This window comes from Ailuropoda melanoleuca, chromosome 12 (genome assembly GCF_002007445.2).
Source record: "Ailuropoda melanoleuca isolate Jingjing chromosome 12, ASM200744v2, whole genome shotgun sequence".
Lineage (NCBI taxonomy): Eukaryota > Metazoa > Chordata > Mammalia > Carnivora > Ursidae > Ailuropoda > Ailuropoda melanoleuca.
Window position 1 is genome coordinate 27057056 of NC_048229.1, and position 24362 is coordinate 27081417.

At 54.0% G+C, this 24362-nt stretch overlaps 2 protein-coding genes and 3 long non-coding RNA genes across 12 annotated transcripts in view; 2 read left to right on the top strand and 3 right to left on the bottom strand.

Annotated features, from left to right (window-relative positions):
* Nucleotides 1-2519: 2519 nt before the first annotated feature.
* On the bottom strand, nucleotides 2520-4048 carry LOC117804582. Of its 2 annotated transcripts, none has more exons than XR_004629108.1 (3): nucleotides 3791-4048; nucleotides 2977-3113; nucleotides 2520-2661 (listed from the first exon to the last, which is right to left on the bottom strand). It is a non-coding gene; the product is annotated as an uncharacterized LOC117804582 (long non-coding RNA). The 2 variants fall into 2 exon arrangements; XR_004629107.1 differs by having other exon boundaries at nucleotides 3765-4048.
* LAIR1 (leukocyte associated immunoglobulin like receptor 1) lies at nucleotides 2548-12141 on the top strand. Of its 5 annotated transcripts, XR_004629095.1 has the most exons (10): nucleotides 2548-2654; nucleotides 2994-3029; nucleotides 4993-5274; nucleotides 7632-7670; nucleotides 7952-8059; nucleotides 8135-8177; nucleotides 8265-8302; nucleotides 8462-8514; nucleotides 8994-9906; nucleotides 10089-12141. XR_004629095.1 is itself a non-coding variant. In XM_034672606.1 (9 exons), the coding sequence occupies exons 1-9, from the start codon at nucleotides 2621-2623 to the stop codon at nucleotides 9138-9140; spliced, it is 780 nt and encodes a 259-aa protein (XP_034528497.1). In that variant the 5' UTR covers nucleotides 2548-2620; the 3' UTR covers nucleotides 9141-12141. The 5 variants fall into 5 exon arrangements, 4 of the variants coding, with proteins under 4 accessions (XP_034528497.1, XP_034528498.1, XP_034528499.1 ...); XM_034672606.1 differs by having other exon boundaries at nucleotides 8994-12141; XM_034672607.1 differs by having other exon boundaries at nucleotides 7635-7670; nucleotides 8994-12141.
* LOC105241467 lies at nucleotides 6170-14233 on the bottom strand. Of its 3 annotated transcripts, none has more exons than XR_004629105.1 (4): nucleotides 14134-14233; nucleotides 13577-13701; nucleotides 13173-13324; nucleotides 6170-6307 (listed from the first exon to the last, which is right to left on the bottom strand). It is a non-coding gene; the product is annotated as an uncharacterized LOC105241467 (long non-coding RNA). The 3 variants fall into 3 exon arrangements; XR_004629104.1 differs by lacking the exon at nucleotides 6170-6307 and adding an exon at nucleotides 12391-12448; XR_004629106.1 differs by lacking the exon at nucleotides 6170-6307 and adding an exon at nucleotides 12420-12470.
* Nucleotides 14234-15457: 1224 nt separating this feature from the next.
* On the bottom strand, nucleotides 15458-17803 carry LOC105241468. Its single transcript, XR_002144383.2, has 3 exons — nucleotides 16358-17803; nucleotides 15853-15917; nucleotides 15458-15758 (listed from the first exon to the last, which is right to left on the bottom strand). It is a non-coding gene; the product is annotated as an uncharacterized LOC105241468 (long non-coding RNA).
* Nucleotides 17804-19799: 1996 nt separating this feature from the next.
* Nucleotides 19800-24362, top strand: part of LOC117795059 (leukocyte immunoglobulin-like receptor subfamily B member 3) — an 8658-nt gene continuing 4095 nt past the window's right edge. Inside the window, 7 exon segments of the mRNA XM_034672601.1 lie at nucleotides 19800-19952; nucleotides 20110-20145; nucleotides 20327-20352; nucleotides 20354-20456; nucleotides 20459-20611; nucleotides 20759-21058; nucleotides 23502-23554. Coding sequence (XP_034528492.1) covers nucleotides 19814-19952; nucleotides 20110-20145; nucleotides 20327-20352; nucleotides 20354-20456; nucleotides 20459-20611; nucleotides 20759-21058; nucleotides 23502-23554 — 810 coding nt within the window. The 5' untranslated portion in view covers nucleotides 19800-19813.

Below are 24362 nucleotides of genomic sequence, written 5' to 3' on the forward strand. Positions count from 1 at the left end.
AGTCTGTAGTTTAGTTAATTACCGTATCCACGTTAATTGCTCGGTTTTGACAGATGGTGTAGTGCAGTTGTGGAAAATATTGACGTTGGGGAGACTGGATGAGGGGCATAGGGGAACTCCCTGGGTCTCCACAGCTTCTCTGTAAACCTAACATCATCTCAGGGTAAGAGGTTTGTTTAGAAAACGTTATCGAACAAATAAATGTTTTCCCAAGAGAAAGGAAAGAAAAGAAAAGAAAGAAGATCAGTGGTTGCTGGGAAGGCAAAGGGGACAGAAGGAATTTTTGGCTGCGATGGAAATCTTCCCTACGATAGCCCAGCTGCCAGAACTCATCGAACTGCCCGTATTTGTGGATGTGGTGTGTTGTATGTAAATTATGACTAAATAAAGCTGATGAAAAATCACTCATCAAGACTACACAAAAAGGGGGGGCAGGATTTCATGCATGGGAGGCATCATCCAAGTGAGGAGGGGCTGAGAAGCAGAACGGGGGATGAGGCCACATCGCCAGGGAGCAAGCTGGAGGTCCACAGAAAGCAGGCCACGAACGCTCCTGGGCGGGGTGCCCCCTGGTCCCCTACAAAGCTGGGATGGTGTCTGGGGGGACCTGGAGTTGCCGGGGAGATCAGCAACCTGGGCCTTGGGTGTTTTGGGAGTCAGCCCCTCCATTAGCACAGTTTGGGGGGGTACCTGATAGGAACCAAGGATCGATGCTGTGAGGCTCGGGGACTCAGAGCCACTGGAGACGAGAAGCAGAGAAAGAAGAGGAACAGACGCCAAGGGGGAGAAGGAAGTAAGAGGGCAAGAGAAACACAGAGACAGAGAGGCAGAGAGATCCGGGGTGAACACACAGAGAATAAGAGCAGGAAGTTGCAGATTGGCAAGACAGACTGGTGTTAGTCACTTTTTAGGACCAACCATTTTTGGCTTCCTGTTTCAAAACATATTCTTAGAAGCCTTCAGAAATGGGTAAGTTCAGTTCACTCTTATGATAAAATGGAAGCTTCTGGAGTCTGGCTTAGCAAAGGGAGAGTGTCCCCAGACTCCTTGACCGGGGTGACGTCTGGGCCATACCCCTTATCCCCATGGTCTGCAAGGCCATGGATATGAGACTTAACTCATCACCGTCAAGGTGAGAGTTGGCTTTGGCATCCAGCGTGACTCTGGGGAATCCCGACTTCCTTTCGTTTCTGACTATATAGCCTCCACATACTTTTCATTTTTTTTAAAGGCATTTAAGAAGGTTCTTAAAATATTGTATTAAGCAGTTTTAGGTTTTTAGAAATAATTATTTTATTTTAAGATGGAGTGTAGGCCCATAGACTTAGTCTGACATTTTGACAGAAAATCTAGGATATTTATTGTTTACTTATTAAGAATTCCAGGGAGAGGTGGTCCTAGGGGTGGTTTAGCAACACAGGGACCTTCTACGGATCCTAGACCTCGTGTCCTTCCACTCCAGCTGTTTCTGCTCTTGTGTTCAAGCTTGTTGCCTCATGGCTCTGGGGAGGTTGCTGAAGCTCCATCTATCACATCACCATGCTCCACTCGCCAGTGAAGGACAGGAATAAAGGGGGCAAAGCTCTCATGAGACCCTCCATTATTAAATGGAGGGAAATAGGATTCCCCTGGAAATAGGATTCCCAGATATTGTGGTATATTCTGCTTTCAGCCTCATTGGCTCCACCTGGTCATGTACCCCACTCTGAACCAATTACTGCGAATGCAATTGCTAGATGGCCTTAACCCAAACTCTATTCCACACCCGCCCCCAGCCCCAAGCTTAGAACACACCCACTCCAACAGCTCTAGGTTCCTGTTAGAAAGAGAACTAGTGAGCAGTGCCTGCCGTTTGGCCCCCATCAGCATCTGCCACAGCCACACCGTGGAGAAGGGGCCCTTCCCTGCCGTCAGAGCAGTGGACATGAGAATCTGTGGTGGGGTTCCCGTCCTGCTGGGCTCCGTGGTGCCTAAGCGCCCACCCCAGTTCTGCTCTTTATTTCAGCACGTGACTGCAAGCCCCATCTGGCCCCAAGCCTGAGCTCTGTCCCCTGACCACCCACCCCTTCAGGATTTTGCATGTGCTGGGGGGGGGCACGCCACCTCCCCCCCCCCCCCCCCCCCCCCCGTTCCAAGGGCACTGGGGGAAGATGGGAAGAGAACTCATGCTAGCAGGATCTTTTTAAAGTTCCCAACACCTGACTGAGAATCGTAATATTAAAGACCTGGAGGAGGATTTTTGGCTTCCCATTTGAAATATGAAGAAACGCTGGTGTAAAGCGGCATAATGTCTCGCCCAAGAACTGATGGCTCTTTTGTGTTATCAAGTCAGTTTGCGGCACAAATCCCCTGCTGCCTTTTCCCAGATGTTGACAATTGGTCTCGCCCCAGGGGTTCAACGGGGGTGAGTTCAGCCTCATCGGCATCTTTGGGAAGCCAAGTTCCTCTCTCTGTCTCATTAGTGGGAAGGACAGGAGGGCATTCTTCCCCTTTGTGGGAGGCCGTTAATGTAGAAACCCCCTGATGTGCCCCAGCTGACACATCCTGTCCCTTTGTCAGCGGCAGGCTCTGTCCTCTCACCCGTAGGCTCCAGGACGGTGGAAGCTGCAGGGGTCTAGGCATGTCTCCCCATGTGACCCCCTTCCTGGCCCTCGGTGAGTCCTGGAATGGAGGCAAAGGGTTTGAGGGACAGAGGGGGTGGGGGGAGACTTGGGGAGGGGGCCCGCTTCCCTTCCCAGTCCTGACTCCAGTCCAGAAGACTCTGGGACGCTGGGAGAGCGACGTAGACCAGCCCCCTTAGCCCTTGTCCTTTAGAAACGGGCTCCTGGGTACAGGACAAATTCAGACTCCAGAGGGGTTGGGGGCAGGGGAGAAGCAACTGTTTGGAAGAGGGGCCCGGGCCTTGTCTTGAGACTATTTCAGAGCAGGAAGGACTGGGGCAGCCCCCCAGGAAACCAGCGGTGGCATCTCTCTTACCAGATCCTCTCTTCCAGCGCTCTGCCTGGGCCAAGTGCTCCACGCACAGAACGGTGAGTCTGCTCCCCATCCCCTCTGCACCCCAAAGGCAGCTCTGGACCAAGTGATGCTGGCCCTGGAAGCGCCTGGGGGAGCCCCTGAAACGTACCCCGAATTGCAAACAATTCCAAATATATGACCCTCCCAGGTCTCTCTCCATTCTCCACCTGTGCTCCCGGCAGCCCCCCAGACAATTCGAGCCCCACAGGACCAGGCTGAGCCCAAGGCTCTCCCACACAAGCCCAGACCCCTCCCCAGCATCCCCTGGGCAGAGAGCAGGACAGTGGCCAAGGGCAGAGTCCCCAGACACCATCCTTGATCCCACCTTCTTCACCCTCAATACACGTCACCCAGTGACATGATTTTAAATGATAATTTTAAAATGTCACTTTCATCTTTGGAATTTATTTTTCATATTTTTTTTTATTTTCAGGCAAAACATTAGCTTTTTAGAGCCCTTTCATCATTTCTGTTCAGATCAAATGAGACCCACGCATCACTCTTTGGTCCGGATCTGTCCTGTCCTCATGCTGTCCAGCTTACTCACCTCCAGATGCCTCAGCCCTCCTTCTTTCTCAAACACACCGTTGCCCCCTCAACTCCAGACTGCCTCACATGCTGACCTCTCTGTGTCACATGCCCCAGCCACCCCTCTCTGCTCAGCGTGGGTGATTCACCCTGACCCTCTGCTCTCAGCTCAGATGCCTCTTCCCTCTGACCTCCCGGTGCCCCTAGATTCCCGCACTCACCCCGAGAGACGCATCAGAGTTCCCACCTGTGGATTCGGACAAGTGTTTGCTCAGTGTCTGTCCACCCTCTATGCTTTCAGCCCTGAGAGGGCAGGGATCATGGGGTGTTTCTCATGTTTGTAGAACCAGCGACACGTGGAGGGCATCTGTATGCAGATAGGTACTAAGATATATAGAAACAAGGGAGGGAGGAGGGAGGGGGGAGGAAAGAAAGAGAGAGAGAAGAAAGAAAGAAAGAAAGAAAGAAAGAAAGAAAGAAAGAAAGAAAGAAAGAAAGAAAACAGAGAAAGGAGACAGGGAGACAGGAGGGAGGGAGGTAAGAAGGAGGAAGGAAGAAAGAAGGAAGGGGGAGGGAGGAAGGAAGCAGGGAGGGAGGGAGGAAGGAAGGAAAGAGAGAGCAGGCAAAGGAGCAAATACTCTCTCCCAGCTCCTGCCTCCATGCGGGATTTCAGATTTCGTAACTTTGGTGCCGCCCGTTTCAGAGCTACAACCCCATCTTCCTCGGCCACCAGCCTAGCGGGGGCAGGCGGGGGTTTTCAAGAACCTTAACAACAAGGAAATAGAGATAAGGCTGAGACGAAGGTAAAAATTGAGAGCAAACCCACAGATGGGTGCCCCGCGGTAGATTTGCTCTAGAGACAGGAATCCTCAGGGACCAGGTCTGTGGGACCAGACGAGCTGATGTCCCACCACACCCCGGACTGGACTTCCCCTGGGGCTTTGCAGACTGCCCCCCCCCAGCCGGGGCTAGCCAGGCCAGAGTCATTCCTACAACTCCAGACTCTTGTTTCCCTTGTCCCCACCAATGATAGGTCACCCCTCATCCACTGTTTCCGTCCCAGCCCCCTCTGTCCCCCCCAGAAAGTGGACGTGGGCAGGGAGGGAGCCACACTCCGCAGCAGACATGTCTGGGCTCCCACCCTGCTCTCACACCTCCCGTGTCACCCTGAGAAAAGCTCGAGATGTGACCGAGTCTCGGGCTTCTATGTCAAGGGGGAGAAAAACTGCAGTGAGAAGAATTCACACCCACCTAGAACGGGCCTGGCAGGGGTGGGGGAAGTCTCTGGGGGGGGAGGGAGGACTGAAACGTTCTCAAGGGCAGTTGGTGACCATTGCACAACATTGCAAGTTTGCCTAAAAATGAACTGAGCATCTAACGGGGTGAATCACGTGGTATGGTGACTTCCTCACAAGTGGACCCTGAGAGCCCGCTCTGCTTCTGTCCTAGGGGTCCTGCCCAAACCCTCCATCCGCGCCGAGCCGGCCTCTGTGATCCCCCGGGGGCAGACCGTGACCATCGTGTGCCAGGGCCCTGCTGGGGTGGACACATTCCGCCTGGAGAAGGAGGGAAAAGTGCTGTACCCTGATGTGAAGAGCCTGCATGGGACTGAGGCGCAAGCCGCATTCCCCGTCCCCACGAGTGAAGACACCGCAGGGCTCTATCACTGCCTCTATTATAACGGCGCTGACTGGTCTCAGCGCAGTGAGCCACTGCAGCTGGTGGTGACAGGTGAGGACATCTCTGCTGTGCCCACAGGTTTCTCTGGGACGGTGTGATGGCCGGATGGATGCTCAGGGTACAGAGGGGTCAGGCTGAGTGGGAGAGATCCTGGGGACCTCCACCAAGCATCAGTCCTTCTGCCCTGGTCACAGAGACACCCATCACCCCCCCACCCCCGCACACACACACCTACTCCCAGCTACTGAGTAAGAGACGTCAGCCTGGGGGCGTTGCTGGGGGGCTCTGTGCTGGGGATCCCGCTCCAGGCCCAGCCGCCTGCCCTTGGCTTGGATTAGGGCCTGCTAAGACCACAGAGAGGGGCCGTCACCTGCAGGGCACTGGGACACCAGCTGGTGGAAATACCCTGTGCCAGGCGCCGTGGAAGCGGTCAATGCCAGCAGAGGCTGGATGTGGGAGGCACTCCTCCCAGCTTCTGAGAGCCCCCCACTCCTTTAATGTGCAAAGCCACGCAAGTTTCAGGCCCAAAGGCACAAGGCAGTGAAGGGGTGGAATCAGCCCAGCCCGAGGGAGGGCAGGGCAAAATTCAGGCTGTGGCCACCCCCTTGTGGGCAGGGTCCTACTCTTTGCAGCTCTCCAAGGGACTAGTCCAGAGAGACAGACAGACTGACAGCTCGTCTTCCAAAGTCCGACGCTACGGGAGAGAACGGGGCTCTTGACGGTTATGTCCCAACGGTGGCGTTAGGCCACCTAGAGGAAGAGAGAACCCCTTTCGGAGAATCCTGAACCCGCTGGATGGGGGGCTCACAGGGATGCCACCTGCCTCTCGCTCCCCCCATCTCTTCCTGTGAAGACTGAAGTTCAGAGCAGAAGCCCCGCAGCCTTCCTGCCGAGATCAGGGTTGAGATTCCAGTCCTACCTTGGAGCTCTGTGCGCGGTCAATCACCAAAACCGTGCGTACCCCTGGTTCCTCTTGCGCAAAGGGGGCGATAAATGTCCGGGCCCTGCGGCGCCATCTCGGGGATGCAGGAGCTGGTTCACGCGCGGAGCGGCTCTCAGGTCACTGCCTGCTCGGTGCGACAGCCTGAAGAAGTGCTGGTCTTACTAATACTGACCCTTTCTTCTCACCCTTTGTTCGTATGCACCAGACACCCACTACTGAGCGCTGCATGCAAATGAGGAGAAAGGGCCCCTGAGCTAGAACGTTATTGGGGAAATGAATTAGAATGAGGAATAGAAATGTTTATATATATTTAAATAGAATGTATTTATGCATTTATATATAAACAATAACTTAGAAAATTTCAGATCTATAATTCAGATATATTAGAATGTATATTTACATTATATATTAAATGCACAGTAATATAATTACTATAATAAAGTGCATTAATATATCATATATGAACATAGCATACAGTATTATATATTATATAATGTCATACATTATATTGTCATGTATTACTATAATTTATATATGTAAATACATACCTTATAACAGTATGTATCATTGAGACACAATTGAGATATATAGCTTATGCATTATAAGTAATCTTAAATTATATATAATTAAAATTATTTAAGTAAATTAAATTATATGAGTTAAAACCCAGAACTTAAAATGTATATTTATATTTATTAGATATTACAGCGGGTGGGACCCTGCATCATGGACCAAAGACAAGGTGCTGAGGGAGGGAAGTTCCAGGAGGTGAAGTTCTCTGCCTTTCTTAAAGGACATAGAGGACTCAGCCTCCGGGGTGGCGGGAAGGAGGGGGCAGTGTCCGGAAGACGCGACATGAGGCTCAACCCTGTGCGCGGAGGAGCCCAGCAGGACTCGGTTTGACCACCTATGAAATGGGTGTGCAGCGCATGCGCAGAGCCCAGAGCCAAGCTCAGGCTGGAATGACCGGTTTCACCTGGGGGGCTGCGGCCAAAAGAAGGACGTGGAGTCTTGGCTTCTGTGCTCACAGAAGGAAGGTTCAGCCCCATGGGGGGCTGCTGTGAGAAGCAGAAGGCATCAGCAATGGGGATTTTTGCGGTGGGGTGGGAATCTGGAAGGACGTGAGCCAAGGGAGGGGGGAGCACGGTCCCGCAGAGCCTCCTGCAGGAAGGGCTCGCTGTGTATCAGCTCCCTCTCCGTGTCATTAGCCAGGTGTGGCCGCTGAGCCCAGGACACGTGGCCAGGGCAGCTGCGGATCTTTTAAGTTTATTTAACTTGCATTTCTGTGGAAATCGTCCGGTGAGGTTACCATACCGGACAGCATGATAGAGTGTCTCCATCCTCCTAGAAAGTTCCATGGGGCTGCTCTAGAGGGGCCCCCTCTGCAGGGCCGGGGGAGTCGGGAAGACTCAGCCTTCTCTGTCCAGCTCAGGCCTCTGACCTTGCCTCAATTCTTCCTTCCTAGAAGACCCACAGACGCCCTGGGATGACAGTAACAGTTCAGGTGAGTGAGGGGGACAGAGGGGCAGGGTGTGTTCGTGGGGGGAGGGGAAAGAAGGGGCTCTGGAGCTGGCCCTATTCCAGCTCTGCCAATGCCCCGTGGTCAGGGGACTTCAGCACTCAGGACCCTCGTTCTGTAACAGTGCTTCCCGGACTACTGTGCATTACCGAGATTTTACACCTCGGTGTGTGCCTGACCAGCAGCCAGCATGCACACGGAATGCAGTAGGTGGCCAATAAATGCACACCCCTGATAATCTGCTTCCATCTTCCCTGTTCCCCCAGGGCTGTCGACAGAGCATGTTTCCATCCTCACTGGGGTCTCTGTGGCCCTACTCCTTTGCGTCTTCCTGGTCCTCATCGTCCTCTGTTGTCAGCGCCGGAAAAAACACAGTAGGTCTCAGGGAGAGAGTGGGGGTGCTGGGAAGAAGGCCTGTCTTCTTAATTCCCACCCCTGACTGTCCTCAGGGCCCCCTGGCAGCCAAGGTGAGGAGCAGAGGCCCCAGGAGAGGTGAGGTCCCTGAGACTGACCCCGAACCCCCTCCCAGTCCTCTGACTTCAGGGGGGGCCCCCAGTGCTCACTGTTCTTTCCCTTCAGGGTCAGCCCAGCTGTTGACATCCTAGAGAGAACACCAGGTGAAAGGAGGGACAGGCCAGGGAGAGGGGAATGTTTGGGAACATTCTAGGTTGTTCCAGAGGGAGTGCAAGGTTGAAACCTGAGGCTGTGAGTTTTCAGGCAAATTGGCCTTCCAAGACCCACCCCAGAAACCTGACCCTGTGTCCTCTCCCCTCCAGATCTGGCCACAGTCGACAGACTTCCTGAGAAGGATGGGGAAATGCACACCCCAGTAAGTCCTTGGCCCCATTACCGAGCTCTGCACGACAAGCGCAGCTTAAGGAAAAGATCGAAATGATCGTTTCTTTGCTCAGCAGTTTGGAAGCAGATCAGCGGGGTGGTTCTGGCTCACGGTTTTTTGGAGGTGGCTGTGAAGATGTGGACCATTTCTAGGATGGCACTGCCCCCCCCACGACTGTTGGCGGGGGCCCTCAGTCCCTCCCGGGCTTCTCCATGGCAGCCCGCCTCCCCCAGAGGGAGACCACAGAGAAGGAGGGCCAGAAGCCGCAGTATCTTTGAGGCATGCCCTCAGTTGGCTGTAGTCCGCTGGTCGCCCAGGCCAACCCTGACCCCATGTGGGAGGGAGCTCCGCGGTGGTGATTCCAGGGGTGGGATCATGGGGCTCACCTGGAGGTGGGCCAGTAGCCTCCCCTTCTCACAGTCCCCTAGCCTCTCCCCAGCCACCCTGGCTCACCTGGTTCTCTCTCTCAGACGCCTACTGCAGGAGGCCCCCCAGATGTGACGTATGCCCAGCTGGACCACCGGATCCTCACACAGAGGACAGCCCAAGCCGCGTCCCTGCAGCCCACGGAGCCCACGGCGGAGTTCAGCACATACGCAGCCCTTGCCACACGCTGACTCCCAGCCCACCGGGCCTCTGCCTCTAGACACGCAGGAAGCTGTTCCCACAGACGCGTGAAGTGGCCGTTTGGAGGGCTTCCGAATGGAAGCATCGCTTTCTGGAAAGCCACACAGTCTGATTTCCTGGAGGCAAGAGCTGGAGTCAGGAGACCCCCTAATCAACATCTAGGAGATTCACAAACCACGTGGTCCCTCCTCGAATCAGTGAGATCCTCGAGAGAAAGGGTAGCACTTATTTCCAGAGACCCAGCTGCAGATTCCTGGCTGTTTCCAGAGACCCAGCTACAGACTCCTGGCTGTTTCCAGAGACCCAGCTACAGACTCCTGGCTATTTCCAGAGACCCAGCTACAGACTCCTGGCTGTTTCCAGAGACCCAGCTATAATCACTTGGCTGTTTCCAGAGACCTGGCTATGGTCTCCCAGTCACACAGATGATTCCAGATGTGTCCCGTGTATCCCTCTCTGTCCCCAGAGGCTCTGTTTTAGTTGTCCACTCAGCTGACTCTAAAGACCTTCCAGAGTTGACCCTGAACCTGGACTAAGGCAGCTGACAGCGGAGACCCTGTTTTCTGGATTATGCTTCTCTTTGTTCATCAATGCAAGTTTTCACAGGCCCACCCTGCAGCAGCCCTGCACGGGGAGCTCGGTCCCAGTCTCTGCTCAAAGCTCAGAGCAGGAAACAAGACAAAGAACGCGTCCGTGTTTTCTGAACTGAGTGTCCCAGGGAGGAACGAGGGCGGCGCTGAGGGGACGTGTGCCTGAGTAAGTGTGCAGATGACACAGCGAGTAAGTGTGCAGATGACACATACGAGGGAGCTGGTGAGGCCGCGACTGCGTAGGGAGGGCCCCCGAGGCTTTCAGTCCACGCGTGTAGGGAGGGCCCCCGAGGCTTTCAGTCCACGCCGCGGAACACAGCAGCATCCCATTTCCCATCCTGATTCCAGGCTCATCCACACTGGACGCCATGCATTCTCCAAACGCGACAGCACCATCCCGCTCTGAGACCTTGTCCTTCATCTGACCTTCACTCCCTCACCCAGCTACGCCCCGCACGTTTGGGCTTGGATGTCGTTCTTCCGAAGTTGCACCAACTGCTCCCTGCAGACGAACTACCACGCCCTTGGCGGCTTCAGACGACACAGTTTATTATCTTACAACTCTGAGTGCCGGAAGTCTGGAGCCGGCTTCTCTGGGCCGAAAACCAAGGGGTCCACAGAGCTGCGTCCCTTCGGGAGGCTCGAGGGGAGAATCCATCTGGTGACCTTTTCTAGCAACTAGAGGCTCCTGCATCCCTTGCTCCGTGGCCCCTTCCTCCGTCCTCAGGGAGCTCCGTGGCCTCTCCACGTCCGGCTCTGGTTAGGGCTCCTGCTTCTGTGACGCCTCCTTCCCCTGCCTCTGACCCTCTTGCCTCCCTCTTATAAAGACCCTCGTGCTTACACCGGGACCACCGGACAACCCAGGATCATCTGCCCTCTCCAAATCCTTAACTCGCCGACATCGGTAGAGAACCCGTTTGCCACGTGACGTAAGTAACGTGTAAGGCAGCACGCGCATGGGTTCGTCTCCCACTAAGTCCGTAAAAAGCTGCATGTCCGAGGGTCTAATTTCCGTGCCCCCAGAACGACTCTATGGAACAGAACCTGCTACACGCCTTGTATTAGCCACGTTTCGGGTGTCTATAGACTTGACATCTGTCCTACGTGCACATGCTGGACTTGACCTAAGTCACCGCACGGACCTCCAGTTTTCCTCCCTGACCCCCCTCTCCTGAGCGAAATCCTCTTCCTGGGGGTGCACTTTCCGAACACGCACCGGCTGATCCAGAGTCCACACCCCCAGCCACCTCCCTTATGGGGCTCTCATGCTCTGGGCCACTCTCCACGTGCCCTCAGCACCCCGGGGCCAGGGAACTGACAACAGGGTCAGCTTCTCCACGAGCCCGCTGAAACTGGGGAGTCCAGCCCGTCCTAAGCCTGCCGACCCTGCCTTGCTCAGTCTTCCTGTAGAAACCGCACCGAAAGCTCTTGCCCACAGTCTCCGCTTGCCCCCCTCCCCGGTTGACCGCCCCGGAGCCCTGCGTGGAGCGGTGTGCCCCTCCTCCCGAGGACTGCGACAAACCATCTTGCAGTTCTGTGGCTTGCAGTACTCAGGCACAGACCCTCACATCGCCCACGAACACACAGGGTTTTCAAATCGCCCCGCTGCTGAGCTGGGATCACGTGCACCTGTGTGCTCGTGCGGGACGTCAGCTTCCATCACACGCGAGCCCTTAGGCTCCCCTAACCGCACACGTCCTGACGGGGACGGGGTGTGGGCACCCTAGGGGGCTTCCAGAGAGCCCCCTGCCTTGTGGTGTGCAGAAAGCAGATCGCCGTATTTCCCTGGGTCCGTCCTCCGTCTTCTGTGTCGCGTCACATAGTGTCCGAGTTCCACACCTGGGAGGCGCCCTCACACCCCACTCTCCCTGACCCCCCAGGACCGGACCATGCGGGCGAGCCTCATGGATCTGTTATATGGACGGGATCCTCTGCTCCCTTGCTCACGGCTCCTGTCATTTCCTAATGCCTCCGCACACAGATTAGGCTTCCGTCCTCAACTGCCCACCCGATCGCTTGGCACCACTCCTGATGGCCGCGGGGTTTGACGACGAGGCAGCCCCACGCTGCCTCCACAGCAAACCCTCAGGATCTGCACGCCCACGTCCCCACAGCGGGACCAGCTGTGCCACCAGGGGCTGTGCGGCGTCCCGAGCCCACTGGGGCTGGGACGTGCTGTGTCTCTGCCTGGCTTGCGGGGTCAGCAGAGGACCCCACTCAGATTAAAGTGGAACATGACCCTGACAACTGCCGGGGGTGTGAGTGGCTCGTTCTGATTGATTTTTGTGTCTATTATTATTGTTATTATTTGTATGGAAAAAGTAAGAAACATGCATGCCTGCTATAGGCCTTGTATTAAAAGTTTAATCATATATTAAAAGAATATTTTTGAAAAATTCAACCTAAACTCAGCTGGGTTATTATGGTACCATTGCTATTTTACTTCTTTGCAAATAGTAATGCATTTTTAAAAAGATTTTATTTGTAAGTCATCTCTATACCCAACATGGGGCTCAAACCCCGAGATCAAGAGTCACATGCCCCATGGGGCGCCTGGTTGGCACAGTGGTTGGGCGTCTGCCTTCGGCTCAGGGCGTGATCCTGGCGTTGTGGGATCGAGCCCCACATCAGGCTCCTCTGCTATGAGCCTGCTTCTTCCTCTCCCACTTCCCTGCTTGTGTTCCCTCTTTCGCTGGCTGTCTCTATCTCTATCGAATAAATAAATGAAATCTTAAAAAAAAAAAAAAGAGTCACATGCCCCACAGATTAAGCCAGCCAGGTGCCCCAACACTGACACTGGTTAATCTTCATGCAGGGACACATTCTCTCTCTCTCTTTATTATTTTTCAACAATTAGTGATTAGTTAGGGTCCTCCAGATTAACAGAACCAAAAGAGTCTGTTATAAAGATTATATATAAATATAAATATATATATAATACATTTTTATATAATAGAGTATACATACATAATATGTATATATAATATATACATTTGTATATACATTTATATATAAATACATGTATATATATGCATTTATATATAAATAAATTTATATAAATGCATATATATACATGTATATATAATATATAAACGTATTTTATATATATTTAAATATATATTTATTATAGGAATCAGCTCATGGGTTATGGAAGCCGGAAGTCCCACCACCTACTGTCTGCCCGGAGACCCGGGAGGGCTGGTGGTATAATTCAGCCCCAGTCCGCAGGCCTGAGAAGCAGGCGCTACAATGTCCGGGGCAGGAGAGGATGGCTGTCTCAGCTCAAGAAGAGAGAGAGAGGGGATTGGCTCTCCTTCCCCTGTCTGTTCTATCGGGTCCCTTGGAGGATGGAGGGTACCCACCCAAATGGGGAGGGTGGACCTCTCCACTCAGTGACTGAATCCAATGCTAATCTTCCAGAAACCTGCTTACCGTCTCACCCAGAAGTGATGCTCTCCCGGCTCCGCTCCGGCTCCGGGGACATCCCTTAGCCCAGTCGGGTTGACGCCTACAAATAGCCAGCACAGTCAGAATGGTGTAGTTCCCCTTAAAATCTGGCTTGACTCTGACCTGAGCCAGGCTCTCTGCAAGGGAAGGGTGGAGAGCGGGGCATTGGGGGAGAGAAGACTCCTGAGTCTTCGGCCCCCACCAGAGGAACGGCTGCCCAGGTCAGGCATTTGCTCCAGTGAAAGGGAGTCCTGTGAGTCCAGGCAGTGAGGCCCCGAGGGGAGCAAACACAGTTTAGGGGAAATTGAAAAAAGCAAAATAAAGCCCGCACCTCTTCCAATTTGAGGGTTTGGAGGGAAGAGGAGGAGGGAGAGGGCCGAAAAGCAGACCTTGTGGACTAGCGCTTCCTTCTTGACCCTCCAACGCGGACGCAGGGGTCAAGACTCAGGCCATGGGGGCAGGGACATTCCTGCAGGACGGATGTCCCTCGGGCTCCGCGGCCCCCAAGCGCCACCTGTAGGACAAGCCACGTTTAGCCTCTCCAGCGTTTGCCAGTCTGCGTGTCCCAGCTTTGCCTCCAGGTCTGACACCCGTGATCACACCACCCCTCCCGCCCCACTGCTTCCTGAGTGCCCCTCCTCTCCGGGTTCTCAGACAGACTCCCTGTCCCTCCAGCCCCTGCCTCCCTCTTTCTCTTGCTCCCCTTCCCGCCAGCTTCAGAGGCCCATGAGGCTCAGCTCGGGCCATTCCTCAGTGCTCACACCTCTCCCTTTGGGGCTATCAGCATCTGGGGGCTTCCCTTTCATATTTCAGGGGAGGACTCCAGGGTGGAATTTCCCGCCTCCCCCTCCTCCTCCCGGAGCCCCACATCCCACCTGCCCCCCCCCAACCAGGAACCTGCCGCTCCAGGCCCCAGGAGCTCACTGACACCTGTCAGCTGCCTTACCCCCAACTCTGCCTTCCTCCCCCTGCCGTCTGCTCCTGGGCCAGGAGTCCCAGGAAGGAAACGCCAATCAAAACCGTGGTGACCTAGCACAACACGCTCATTAGGATGGCTTTTATGTATGCAAAAATGTTTACGGGAAAGTCACAGGTGTTGGGAGGAAGTGGAGAAATTGGAACCACAGTGCATGCTGGGGGGGGGGGCTGTAAATCGTGGGGCAGTTCCGCTGGAAGTAAACAGAATCGCCCTGTGACCCAGCAGTCCCGGCATGGGGGGCGCAGGCAGGGGGACGGAAGCAGGGACCCATTAGCTGTGGGCACTCACGTCCACACCAGCGCCACCTGCACTGGCCAGGACAGCCGCAGGCGCCTGAAACGTGGAAGAGGGCAGCCAGCATCAGGCACCGAGGAGGGGCTCCGCCGGCCAGTGCGGGCTCAGAAGACAGAGGAAGGAGCCCTGTGTCCAGGAAGGAGTGCGGCCCTGTGGACACCCTCCTGCGAGCCCCTGAGACGGCCTCAGGCTTCTGACCTCTGGAACTAAATGAGCATAATCAACCGGCTGCTGTCTCCCCCAGTCTGTGCTCATTGGTTGTGGCAGACGAGGAATCTCGGAGCCCTAGTGTCTGACACCGTTCTCATTGGCTCCCAGCCTTCTGGAAACAGATTCCGGCACCGACCTTTCCTTGTCAGCGCCCTGACCTCAGCCCCTGATGTGTCACCCCAAACCTGGGAGCACCAGTGCCCCAAGTCCAGCCCGGCCACCTTCCGGAGGCCTGGGCTTCACGTCCTGGGTGATGCCGCCGCAGGTGGGGTACACAGAGCTGGGCCCTGACTGCTTATGTCACACTCATGTCTCTGATCTTTCACACCCCTGCTCCTGAGAAATTAATGTAATATTTTCCTGACTTACCCTGTGGCTCTGGTGTTGATGGGACGTAGGCTTATCTTTGCTTTTATTATATTCACATCAGAGTGTGCTTTTCCCATGTCTTATGGTTTAACTGTGGTTTGGACTGTGTAGAACGTTCATAGGTCTCAAACGCTAAAACCCCCTGAAATGGTGCGTTCAGAGACGATCCACGTCCTCCATCCCCTTCACCCCCCCCCACATACTGCAGGTGACATTTTTTTTTAAAGATTTTATTTATTTATTTGACAGAGACAGCCAGCGAGAGAGGGAACACAAGCAGGGGGAGTGGGAGAGGAAGAAGCAGGCTTCCAGTGGAGAAGCCTGATGTGGGGCTGGATCCCAGGACCCTGGGATCACTCCCTGAGCCAAAGGTAAACTCTTAACGACTGAGCCACCCAGGCGCCCCTGCAGGTGACAATTTTTGTTGGTTTCTGGTTTTCAGAACGAACAAGTCATCTGTGGGAAGATAAGTCAGCAGACACATCGTGTTCCTTAGCTCCTTTCTCAGAAGGAAGTTAGCCCGTTAGAGCGAGCGCTGTCTACCCTGCTTTCTGCTTTTCCGGTTGGTTCCTGCTGCTCCTGTAAGAAGCTACCACGAAGGCCGTGCTGCAAACTGTGCATTCACGCCCATGCAGTTCTCTGGCCCCGCAGTGTGACACAGTCCCATGGGCTGCATGAAGGGGTCAGCAGGGCTGCGTTCCTTCCAGCGGCTACAGGCGCTAAACAAAACACGAACAGCAAACAGATCGAAGAAAATAATCATAACAGAAACAAAGAATACCGCTAAACAAACGAAAATGGAAACACACATACCAAAACCGAGGCATGGGCTGCTGCAAACACATCTCAGAGAGCGGAGTTTATAGTCGTGAATGCATCTGTGAAGACATTGGAAATCTCTCAACTACACAGCCTAACTTTACACCTTGAAGGGCAAGAAAAAGAAGAGTGCACGAATCCCAAAGTTAGCAGAAGGAAGGAAGGAGAGTGCAAATAAATGAGATAGAGACACACATACACCCCCGAGAAAAAGAAAAAGATCAATGAATCTAAGAGTTTGTTATTTGAAAAGATAAAGCAAGTTGACAAACTTTTCAGCTAGACCACCCAAGAAGAAAAACGAGAGAAAGCTCGAACAAAATCCAAACCGAGAGAGGAGGCATGACGACTGACACCGCAGAAATACGGAGGATTGGGGGGGTCGACTACCAACGACCCTGCACCCACAGATGAGACAACCTGGAAGAAATGGATCAACTCCCAGCAACACACAACCTACCACCACTAAATCAGGAAGAAATAGAAAATCTGAACAAACCAATAACAAGCGAGGAGCCTGAATGGGTCATTGAAGACCCGTCAACACAGGAAATCCCAGGTCACCAGATGGCTTTACTGGCAAATTCCAGTTCTTTACTGAACATCCAAAGAAGAATGAATGCCAATCCTTCTCAAACTCGGCCCCAAAAGTGGAAGGGTGGATCGGGGCAGGGGGCATTCTCAAACTCATTCTTTAAGGCCAGTGTTATCCTGATGCTGAAGTCAGACGAAGACACTGTGTCGTCCTGACACTGAGATCCCAAAATCAGATGAAGACACTACCAACAAAACAAAACAAAACAAAACAAAACAAAACAAAACAAAGGCAAGTAAAGAAACCAAAGTTTTTATCTGTCCTTCATAACTCCAGAACAATTTCCCAGACAGATCATTCTTGCCAGCATCTTTTTCCTATCAGTGTGGTAATAGTCTTGAATTTGGATGTCCAACTAGCCCCCTGGGTGTAAGAAGTTCTCAGTTATCATTTCTTTACATAAGCTTTTGACCCCTTCTCTGTCTCTCTCTCTCTCTCCTTTTTCTGGAACTCGAATTGTTCTGTTCTGCGGTGGATGCTGTCCAGTGCCTTCTATTAATTTTATTCATTAACTGAATCCCCCGAGTCCAGAATTTCTCTTTGGCTCTTTCGTGTGATTTCTATCTCTTTGCTAAATCTCCCTTTCTGTTCTCGTATTGTTCCTCTTTTCTCATGAGTCGATGAGTTTCCTCAGTGCAGCGATTTTGAAATCTTGGTCAACTACACGGCAAAATTCCGAGTCTGAGTTCCATTACTGGACGGCGGCCCTCATCTTTTGGTGAGGACATGTGTCCTTGATTCCTTGGAGTTTCGCACGGCTGTTTTAGCATTTGAAGTGGCGGTCACTCCACAAATGCTTAGTAGCGGTATCACACGGGAGACGTTTTTTATCGGTCCTGCTTGTATCTGATATTTTCTCCAACTTGGCAGGGATACACAAAATTCGTAAGCTTGAATTGGAACCTCTCGTTTGTTTTGCTACAAGTTTGCGGTTTCTCTCTTGCCCACAGACCCTGGTTTGTTTTCTGAGTCTGCGCAAAGATCTGGCCACAGCATGCAATGGGGTGTGGTTTTTCACACTTGGGGAGTGGAGAGCGCCCTTGGACTAGGGCTGGGGATGTTGGGGGGGCAGATCTCCCAACAGCTCAGAGACAGGCTTCCTACTGGGGTCCTGAATGCAGTCGACGGAACCATATCTGTTTAACCCCTTGGATATTCTTATCTGCCTCTTTCCCCATCTCCTGCTCCCCTCCCCTCGCCCCGTCTGGAGGTCCTGCTTCAATACGTTGGGTGTCTCCAGCAGACCCACACCGCTGGGGAGGCCGGGCACCCACTCCCTTTCCCTGTTGGCTAGTTCAGCCCCCCAGCTGTGCCCCCCGCCCCCGGAAAGAGGGGCGACTTGGCAAAGTTGCTCTTACCTTCTCAAATGCATCTCCATTTCCTTCATTTACAACAAAGGGTCAAGATACACATGTCATTTCTAAATACATGCACCCTGACCCTCGGTGATTGTCTCCTGGTCTCTGTAAAACGTTCAACTACGTTATCTCCTCAGCTGTTGCCGACACCATCCCCGCTTCTGTCCCTCTGACACTTACACCCTGTCCTCATTCTATTCCCGAAGCATCTCGAATTTCCATGTCTGGTTTCTCTCTGCTGCCTTCCTGAAAATCCCTTAATACCGCATCCCGGTTTTATAAACGGGTCTTCAGTTTTGTCTTGCCCTTAACGCGATGAATTTTTTGACTGTATTAATTTTATTGGATTTTTCATCTCTAAAATTTCTTAATTGTTTTAAGAATTGCCTAGTCTTCTGTCACATAATCCATATTCTTGCACCAAAAATTCAATATCCCCTTTTATTTTTTCAGATATTTAAATATGGTTAATTTTATTCTCATATTTTCCCATCAATTCTATTTCCTTGTGTACCATAATCCCTATTCATCAGGAGTTTTTGTCCACAGCACTGTTCACCATCGTTACGATCACCCTCTAATGTCCGTTCTTGCTGGACACTCTCCTCCCGTACACCTGTTCGTGCCAGCACGGTTTCTCCGGGGACTGTTCTGGGAGTCAGGCTGACCGCAAGAGATAATAGCAGCTTCTCCCGCTCCGTGGTGTCCACTGCCCAGTGTCGCGTCCGGTCAGGGCTGTGTTGGGTGGGGATAGGTCCAATGCAAGCCCCAAGCTCACAGTCACTCACGGAAGAGAAAAGCTGCAGTGAAGGTGTTTTACACACATAGGGGAGGTGACTCAGAGCTGAGTCAACGAGCAGAGAAACCCCCGCGCCTGTCCACAAACACACGCTGGGGAGCACTGAAGCTTCCAACCTTCACCTGCAGCCCTGCCCCCTGCCTGCCCGTGAGGACCCTGGGGTCCCTCTCTGTGTCCACACAGAGGACCCGCTGATGCTCCTGTCAATTGGCAGCTGTTCAGCTTTGTTCTCTGTTCTTTCTGACGGTTCTGTGACTGTTTGGGGAACTTTCATTTCTCGGGTCCTGAATATGACTGTTTCTCCAAATTTCAGCAATATGGTAAGTAACACTGCTAAGAGGGGTGCGTGAGGGGTCTTGACGGATTGCAGCTGACACCCACTGAAGCGGAGTCTGACCCCATAACCCTCCCATGTACCAAACCCCCTTAACCTGCTCTGAAAACGAACAGTGATGGATCCCCTCCCATGAACTGGGAACCACGGACCCCCACAACGACCCTGAGGACTGGGGTTCGGGACAAACAGACCTAAACAAGGAAACAGGCTGTTATCATGCTGGGTCACACGGGCAATGGGTGATAGATGAATATTTAGATAAAGGTGAACTTTTCTCTCAAAATCAGAGCTCTGACTGAAATAAATGTTCCTACAGCTTACAGGCAGGACCCCAGGATGGGGAAGACGGCTCTGGCCCAGGAACAAGGGGCATCGAGGAGCCAGGAGGGACTCACAGGGATGTTCCCAAGAAGGGGGTTTGTGGATGGCGTCACAGGAAAATAGAGAAGACCATGGAGGCTGTGACAGAAAGAAAGCCCACGCTTCGAGGCCAGGAGAGGGGCTGTGCTCCCTCTCGCTCATACAGCTGTGATTTCAACCTGAGCTGAGCAGAGATGTCACACGTGTGTCTGTGCTGACATGAGCTCCCCAGCACAGCAAGAACCCACGTCCCCTGCAGCATCTCCGGGATCCAGGCACCCTGTCCATGGTGAGGACCCCAGGAATGTGCTGAGGATGCAGGAGACCCCATGGGGGAGGCTCCGGGAGGGAAGGACATACCCTGGTCTCCTCCCCTGGACGGGGCATCTCAGGAAGCCTCGGGGTCCATTTGCTGCAGCATCATGGACACCAGAGCCAGGCTAGGTCCTTGGGGAGGGGCTGTTCCCCTTCCTGTTGTCACATCCTGCTGACATGACAACCCTGTGATGGGGAGGGCTGGCCTCCGTGTGGTCGTGCCCTGTGTGTCTGCCTGTCCCATGGGCACCAAGGTCCCTCCCTCTGCACAGCCAGGTCTAGAGAAAGGAGACACCATGACCCCCACCCTCATGGCCCTGCTCTGTCTCGGTGAGATCTGAGGAGGGGAGGGGACACCCTAGTCTGGGAGGGACCCGCCCCACAGCCAGGCCCTGGTCTGTCAGAGGACCCAGGGTCAAGAGGCTCATGGGGAAGAGGGGTTCTGCTCAGGATTCGGGGCAAAGCTCTCACGGGGACTCTCTTCCAGGGCTGAGTGTGGGCCCCAGGACCCGAGTGCATGCAGGTGAGTCTGTCCCCAGGGTCCCAGTCCCACCTCCTCACGGGGCACAGGGGCCACCCACCAGGCAGTGGGGGACAGAGATCAGCACTTCTGTGCTGACAGAGGGGAGACGTCTGGGGCTTTGGGCTGAGCTGGGACCTGAGGGTGGGGACGGTCTTGTGACCCAGCCTCTGTTTCCTTCCAGGGATCCTCTCCAAACCCACCATCTGGGGCTGAGCCAAGCTCTGCGATCCCCTGGTGGACATCTGTGACCATCTGGTGTCAGGGGAGCCTGGAGGCCCAGGAGTACCACCTGCTTAAAGAGGGAAAGTTAGAGCCTGGGACACACAGAAGCCACTGGAGCCCAGGGACAAGGCCAAGTTCACCATCAGATACATGAGAGTTATACATACAGGACGATATCGCTGTGACTATCTCAGTCCCACTAACTGGTCAGAGCCCAGTGACCCCCTGGAGCTGGTGGTGACAGGTGTGAGCCCACTCAGGGTCCCAGCCCCAGGCTCTGTCCTCAGGAAGGGGGTCTGCTCTCAGGGTGTCTCCCTCTCACAGCCGAGCCCTGGGGATCATGTGGGGGGACCTGAGCCCCATTTAACACCGCCCCCTTCCTCTCTCCTAGGATTCCATGGCAAACCCCAGCTCTCAGCCCTGCCCAGCCCTGTCGTGGCCTCAGAAGGGACCGTGACCCTCCAGTGTGCCTCATGGTTAGGATTCGACAGGTTTGTCCTGATGAAGGAAGGAGAACGCCAGCCCTCCTCGACACTGGTCTCCCAGCAAGCCCCCAGTGTGGGGTCCCAGGCTCTGTTCCCTGTGGGCCCCGTGACCCCCAGCCTCAGGTGGACGTTCAGATGCTACGGTTATTACAACACCCCCCAGATATGGTCCTACCCCAGTGACCCCCTGGAACTGCGGGTCTCAGGTGAGGAGCCCAGCCCTGTCCCCTCTGTGTTCCTGCGGTCAACTCCTGACCTGTCTGGAAGGCCCCCAGTGTGGGATGGGAATGAGCGGGTCATCCACCGCTCAGAGGAATGGAGGTCACACCGTCCTCCAACGCCTGCCCCTCCCCACACGCCCATCACTGGAAGCTCCAGGTGCATGCAGAAGGGTCTTCAGGGCCCCAGCGCAGATACACCAGGAGGGTCTGAGCCTAGAGGGGGTGTCTATGGGAAGCTCCAGCCCTCCACCCTCCTCTTGTCTCCTTCCCGGGACCCTCTGGGGGCTCCAGCCCCCCACCCACAGGTCCCAACTCCACAGCTGGTACATCATGGGGACCTCTTTACTCAGAAGGAGTACAGACCATCCCAGGGAGTCTGAGAGCGTCTCAGAGCCTCTAAGACCCCCCGAGATACTCAGAAACAATCTTGTGTCCCCGGGGGCTGAGGGTCCAGCAGAGATGCCAAGGGTACCACAAGGCTCCAGGGGCTCCGAGGCTAGCAGAAGAGGGACGGGATGGTCCTGGCAGAGTGGGGTGCCGGGGGAAGAGCAGCCAGGCTGAAGCGAGGAGCACAGCAGCCCCATGGCCTCACCTCCCTGTCCTGGGTATATGTCGTACCCGGTGGGGTCCATTGAAGGGAGGGGTGTCAGTGCTCCCTGAGATGGTGATTTGGGGTGGGTCCCTTTCCATCGGGGCCTTGGTTTCTCCATTTGTGATAGGGGAGAATCCTGGCTCAAATCTCAAGGCCATGTCGGTTCTGACCCTACGGGGCTGCTGCATTAGGTTGGCAGAATGGGAAGGTGGGCGGTGAGGGTTGTAGGATGCAGGGAAGCACAGAGCAGTGATGCTGGTGGCATCCCCAGGGCTCCCCTTTCCATCCTGCGGTGCTCAGCTCCCTTCCCTGATGTGCTTGCCGAAACGTGCAGGCAGGCCCCACGTGCGAGTGTGGGGTCTGCAGGGCAGAGGACAGGTCTTGCTGGACTTGGGGAGTGGGGAAGGCATGGAGTCCGTCCCACGCAGGGAGGGTTCTGAGCACCCCAAAGCCTCTGACGATAGCGGGTGCATTCAGCTCTGGCTACAGGAGACGGCAGGGCATATGGGGGAACAGACGGGCCGTTTCAATCAAGGTAGGACCCCAGAGCACGAAGCAGGTATCCTCTAGGGTGGGCAGTGTGAGGAGAGCACAGGGAACCCAGTCCCGGGTTGGAATCCCAGCTCTGCCACCCACTTCCTGGCCCGATGACCTGGGGCATCTGATTGATCTCTCTGAGCCTTGGTTTCCTTTCCTGTGAAAGGGGTGAAGGTGGGGTGGCATTCCCCGGTGAGTGGCTATTACGGGGATTACAGGTGATGAGTGCACAGAGCCCAGCACGGGTCTACGCACAGTCAATGCTCGGTTAACTGACATCATTAGTTCATTCATGATGTCACTTGTGCCCAAGGTCACAAGAACCGGAAAATTTTGATCGGAGTCTCTATGACCTTCCTCCTGCAGCTCTCCCCCCTCCTCTTTCTCCTTATCCAACACCAGCACCAGAAAAAAATGCTGCAAGCCCGGTAAGTGGAAGATGGAGAGTTCTGGTCTACCTGAGATTGAGACCTAACTCTGAAGATAGGAAGTGGCTTCTTAGAGCACCTCCAAAATATGGCCCCAAAACAGAAGGAGATGTTTTGAAAATCCTCCAAATGAAACAATAAAACAACTTCTAGGATGCTCTTTCCATCACTGCCTTCTTGGGACAGGCTGGAATTCCCACAAAGTACAGTTATGAGGGCAGGTAGTAGGGGTGCACCCAACACCTGCGGGGGGGGGTCTTGGGAGGGGTCGTCATCACCCTGCAGCCAAGAGCAGTGGGGAGCGGGCACAGGGGTGAGGAGTGCAGGAGGATGTGGCTGTGGTTGGGAGATTAGTTGCTTTCAGTAAATACGTAGGTCTATCGGGGATAAAGGGAGCCAAGTTACTCAAGGTCTGCAGGGATATATAAATGTGCAAAGCCCGTTGGCTAGAATGAACTCTGAGCCGCTCTACTGGAATTGGAAATGCCAGTGTGACCTCGTTAAAACGTATACAAATACATCGATGGACACGACGTAGTCGTGGGTGTGTCTGTTGTTGTGTCTGTGCTTATATGCACAACTCCCACCTCTGTCTGTAGCTCCTTCACGGCTGCCTAATGCCCCTGTTTCTCCTCCCTCAGCTCCGGCTCCATGGCTCCTGTCCAGGAGGAGAACCAGAGTAATTGGGAAGGAGGGTCCTGGTGGGAGACCGGGAGCAGTACTTCGGCCGGGTTCCGGACTTCACATGAAAATTGCCAAACCTGTGTGATCCCAGGCACATCCCTGCCCCTTGCTGGGCCTCGGTCTCCCCATCTGAGGGTGGCAGGAGCATGTGGGACTGGCATGAAATAGGAACATTCTTGTTCTCCAGATGCTGAGGTGAGAGAGTCCCCGACTGAGGAAGACAAACAGATGGACAGTCAGGTGAGCCCCTGCTGCTGCCCAGGACACCCAGCACAGCCTTGTTAATCAGTTAAATGCATGGGCTGCTTCTCCATCTTCCTATTCCTCAGCTCAGCAGCATCTGACTTCACCCTTCCTCTTGAAAGGTGATGCAGGCTGCTGGCACACCACTTCTCAGTCAGTTTCTCTGATACCACACGGACCCCTCCTTTTTGGTCCCTTTATTTGTGTCCTTTGAACTATTGGTTGTCCATGTCTCATAATGGTCGTGCTGCCAGGGACCGTTGCACAGTTTGTGCACTGCACAATAGGGATCGTGGGGTTTAAGAGCCTACTGGTAGCATCTGAGCAGTGTGCTTTTTCTTATTCACACCAAGGCACCCTATAGAACGGTCTGTCCATGAACAGAGACCCTCAGCCTGCCTTTTTCTCCGTGTACTCTCTTCCCTCTGGTTGTGTGGATTTAGATGCAACAGAACTACGCAATAGCGTGCCTTGGGTGTAATGATTGTCATTCGGCTCCTAGTCCCACAGGAAGCTCACCCAGCCATCATGTTGACCTCACCATGAGACACAACTGGACCACCTCTATGCTCATAATTCCACAATTATTTCTAGCCCCGACCTCGTGCCTGAGTGCCAGCCTCAGAGATCCAAGCACCCATGAGCCGTCTCTGCTTGGCGCATGTCAGTGTCCCATCAGCCAACTCTCCGGTCTCCCCCAAAGAGTTGTCTCTCCCTCGATGTTCAGCACTTCCTCAAACCGAGAAGTCTTTTCCATCTGGAGACACTTTGTTCACCACAGCTGACGGGGGGGGGGGGGGGGGGG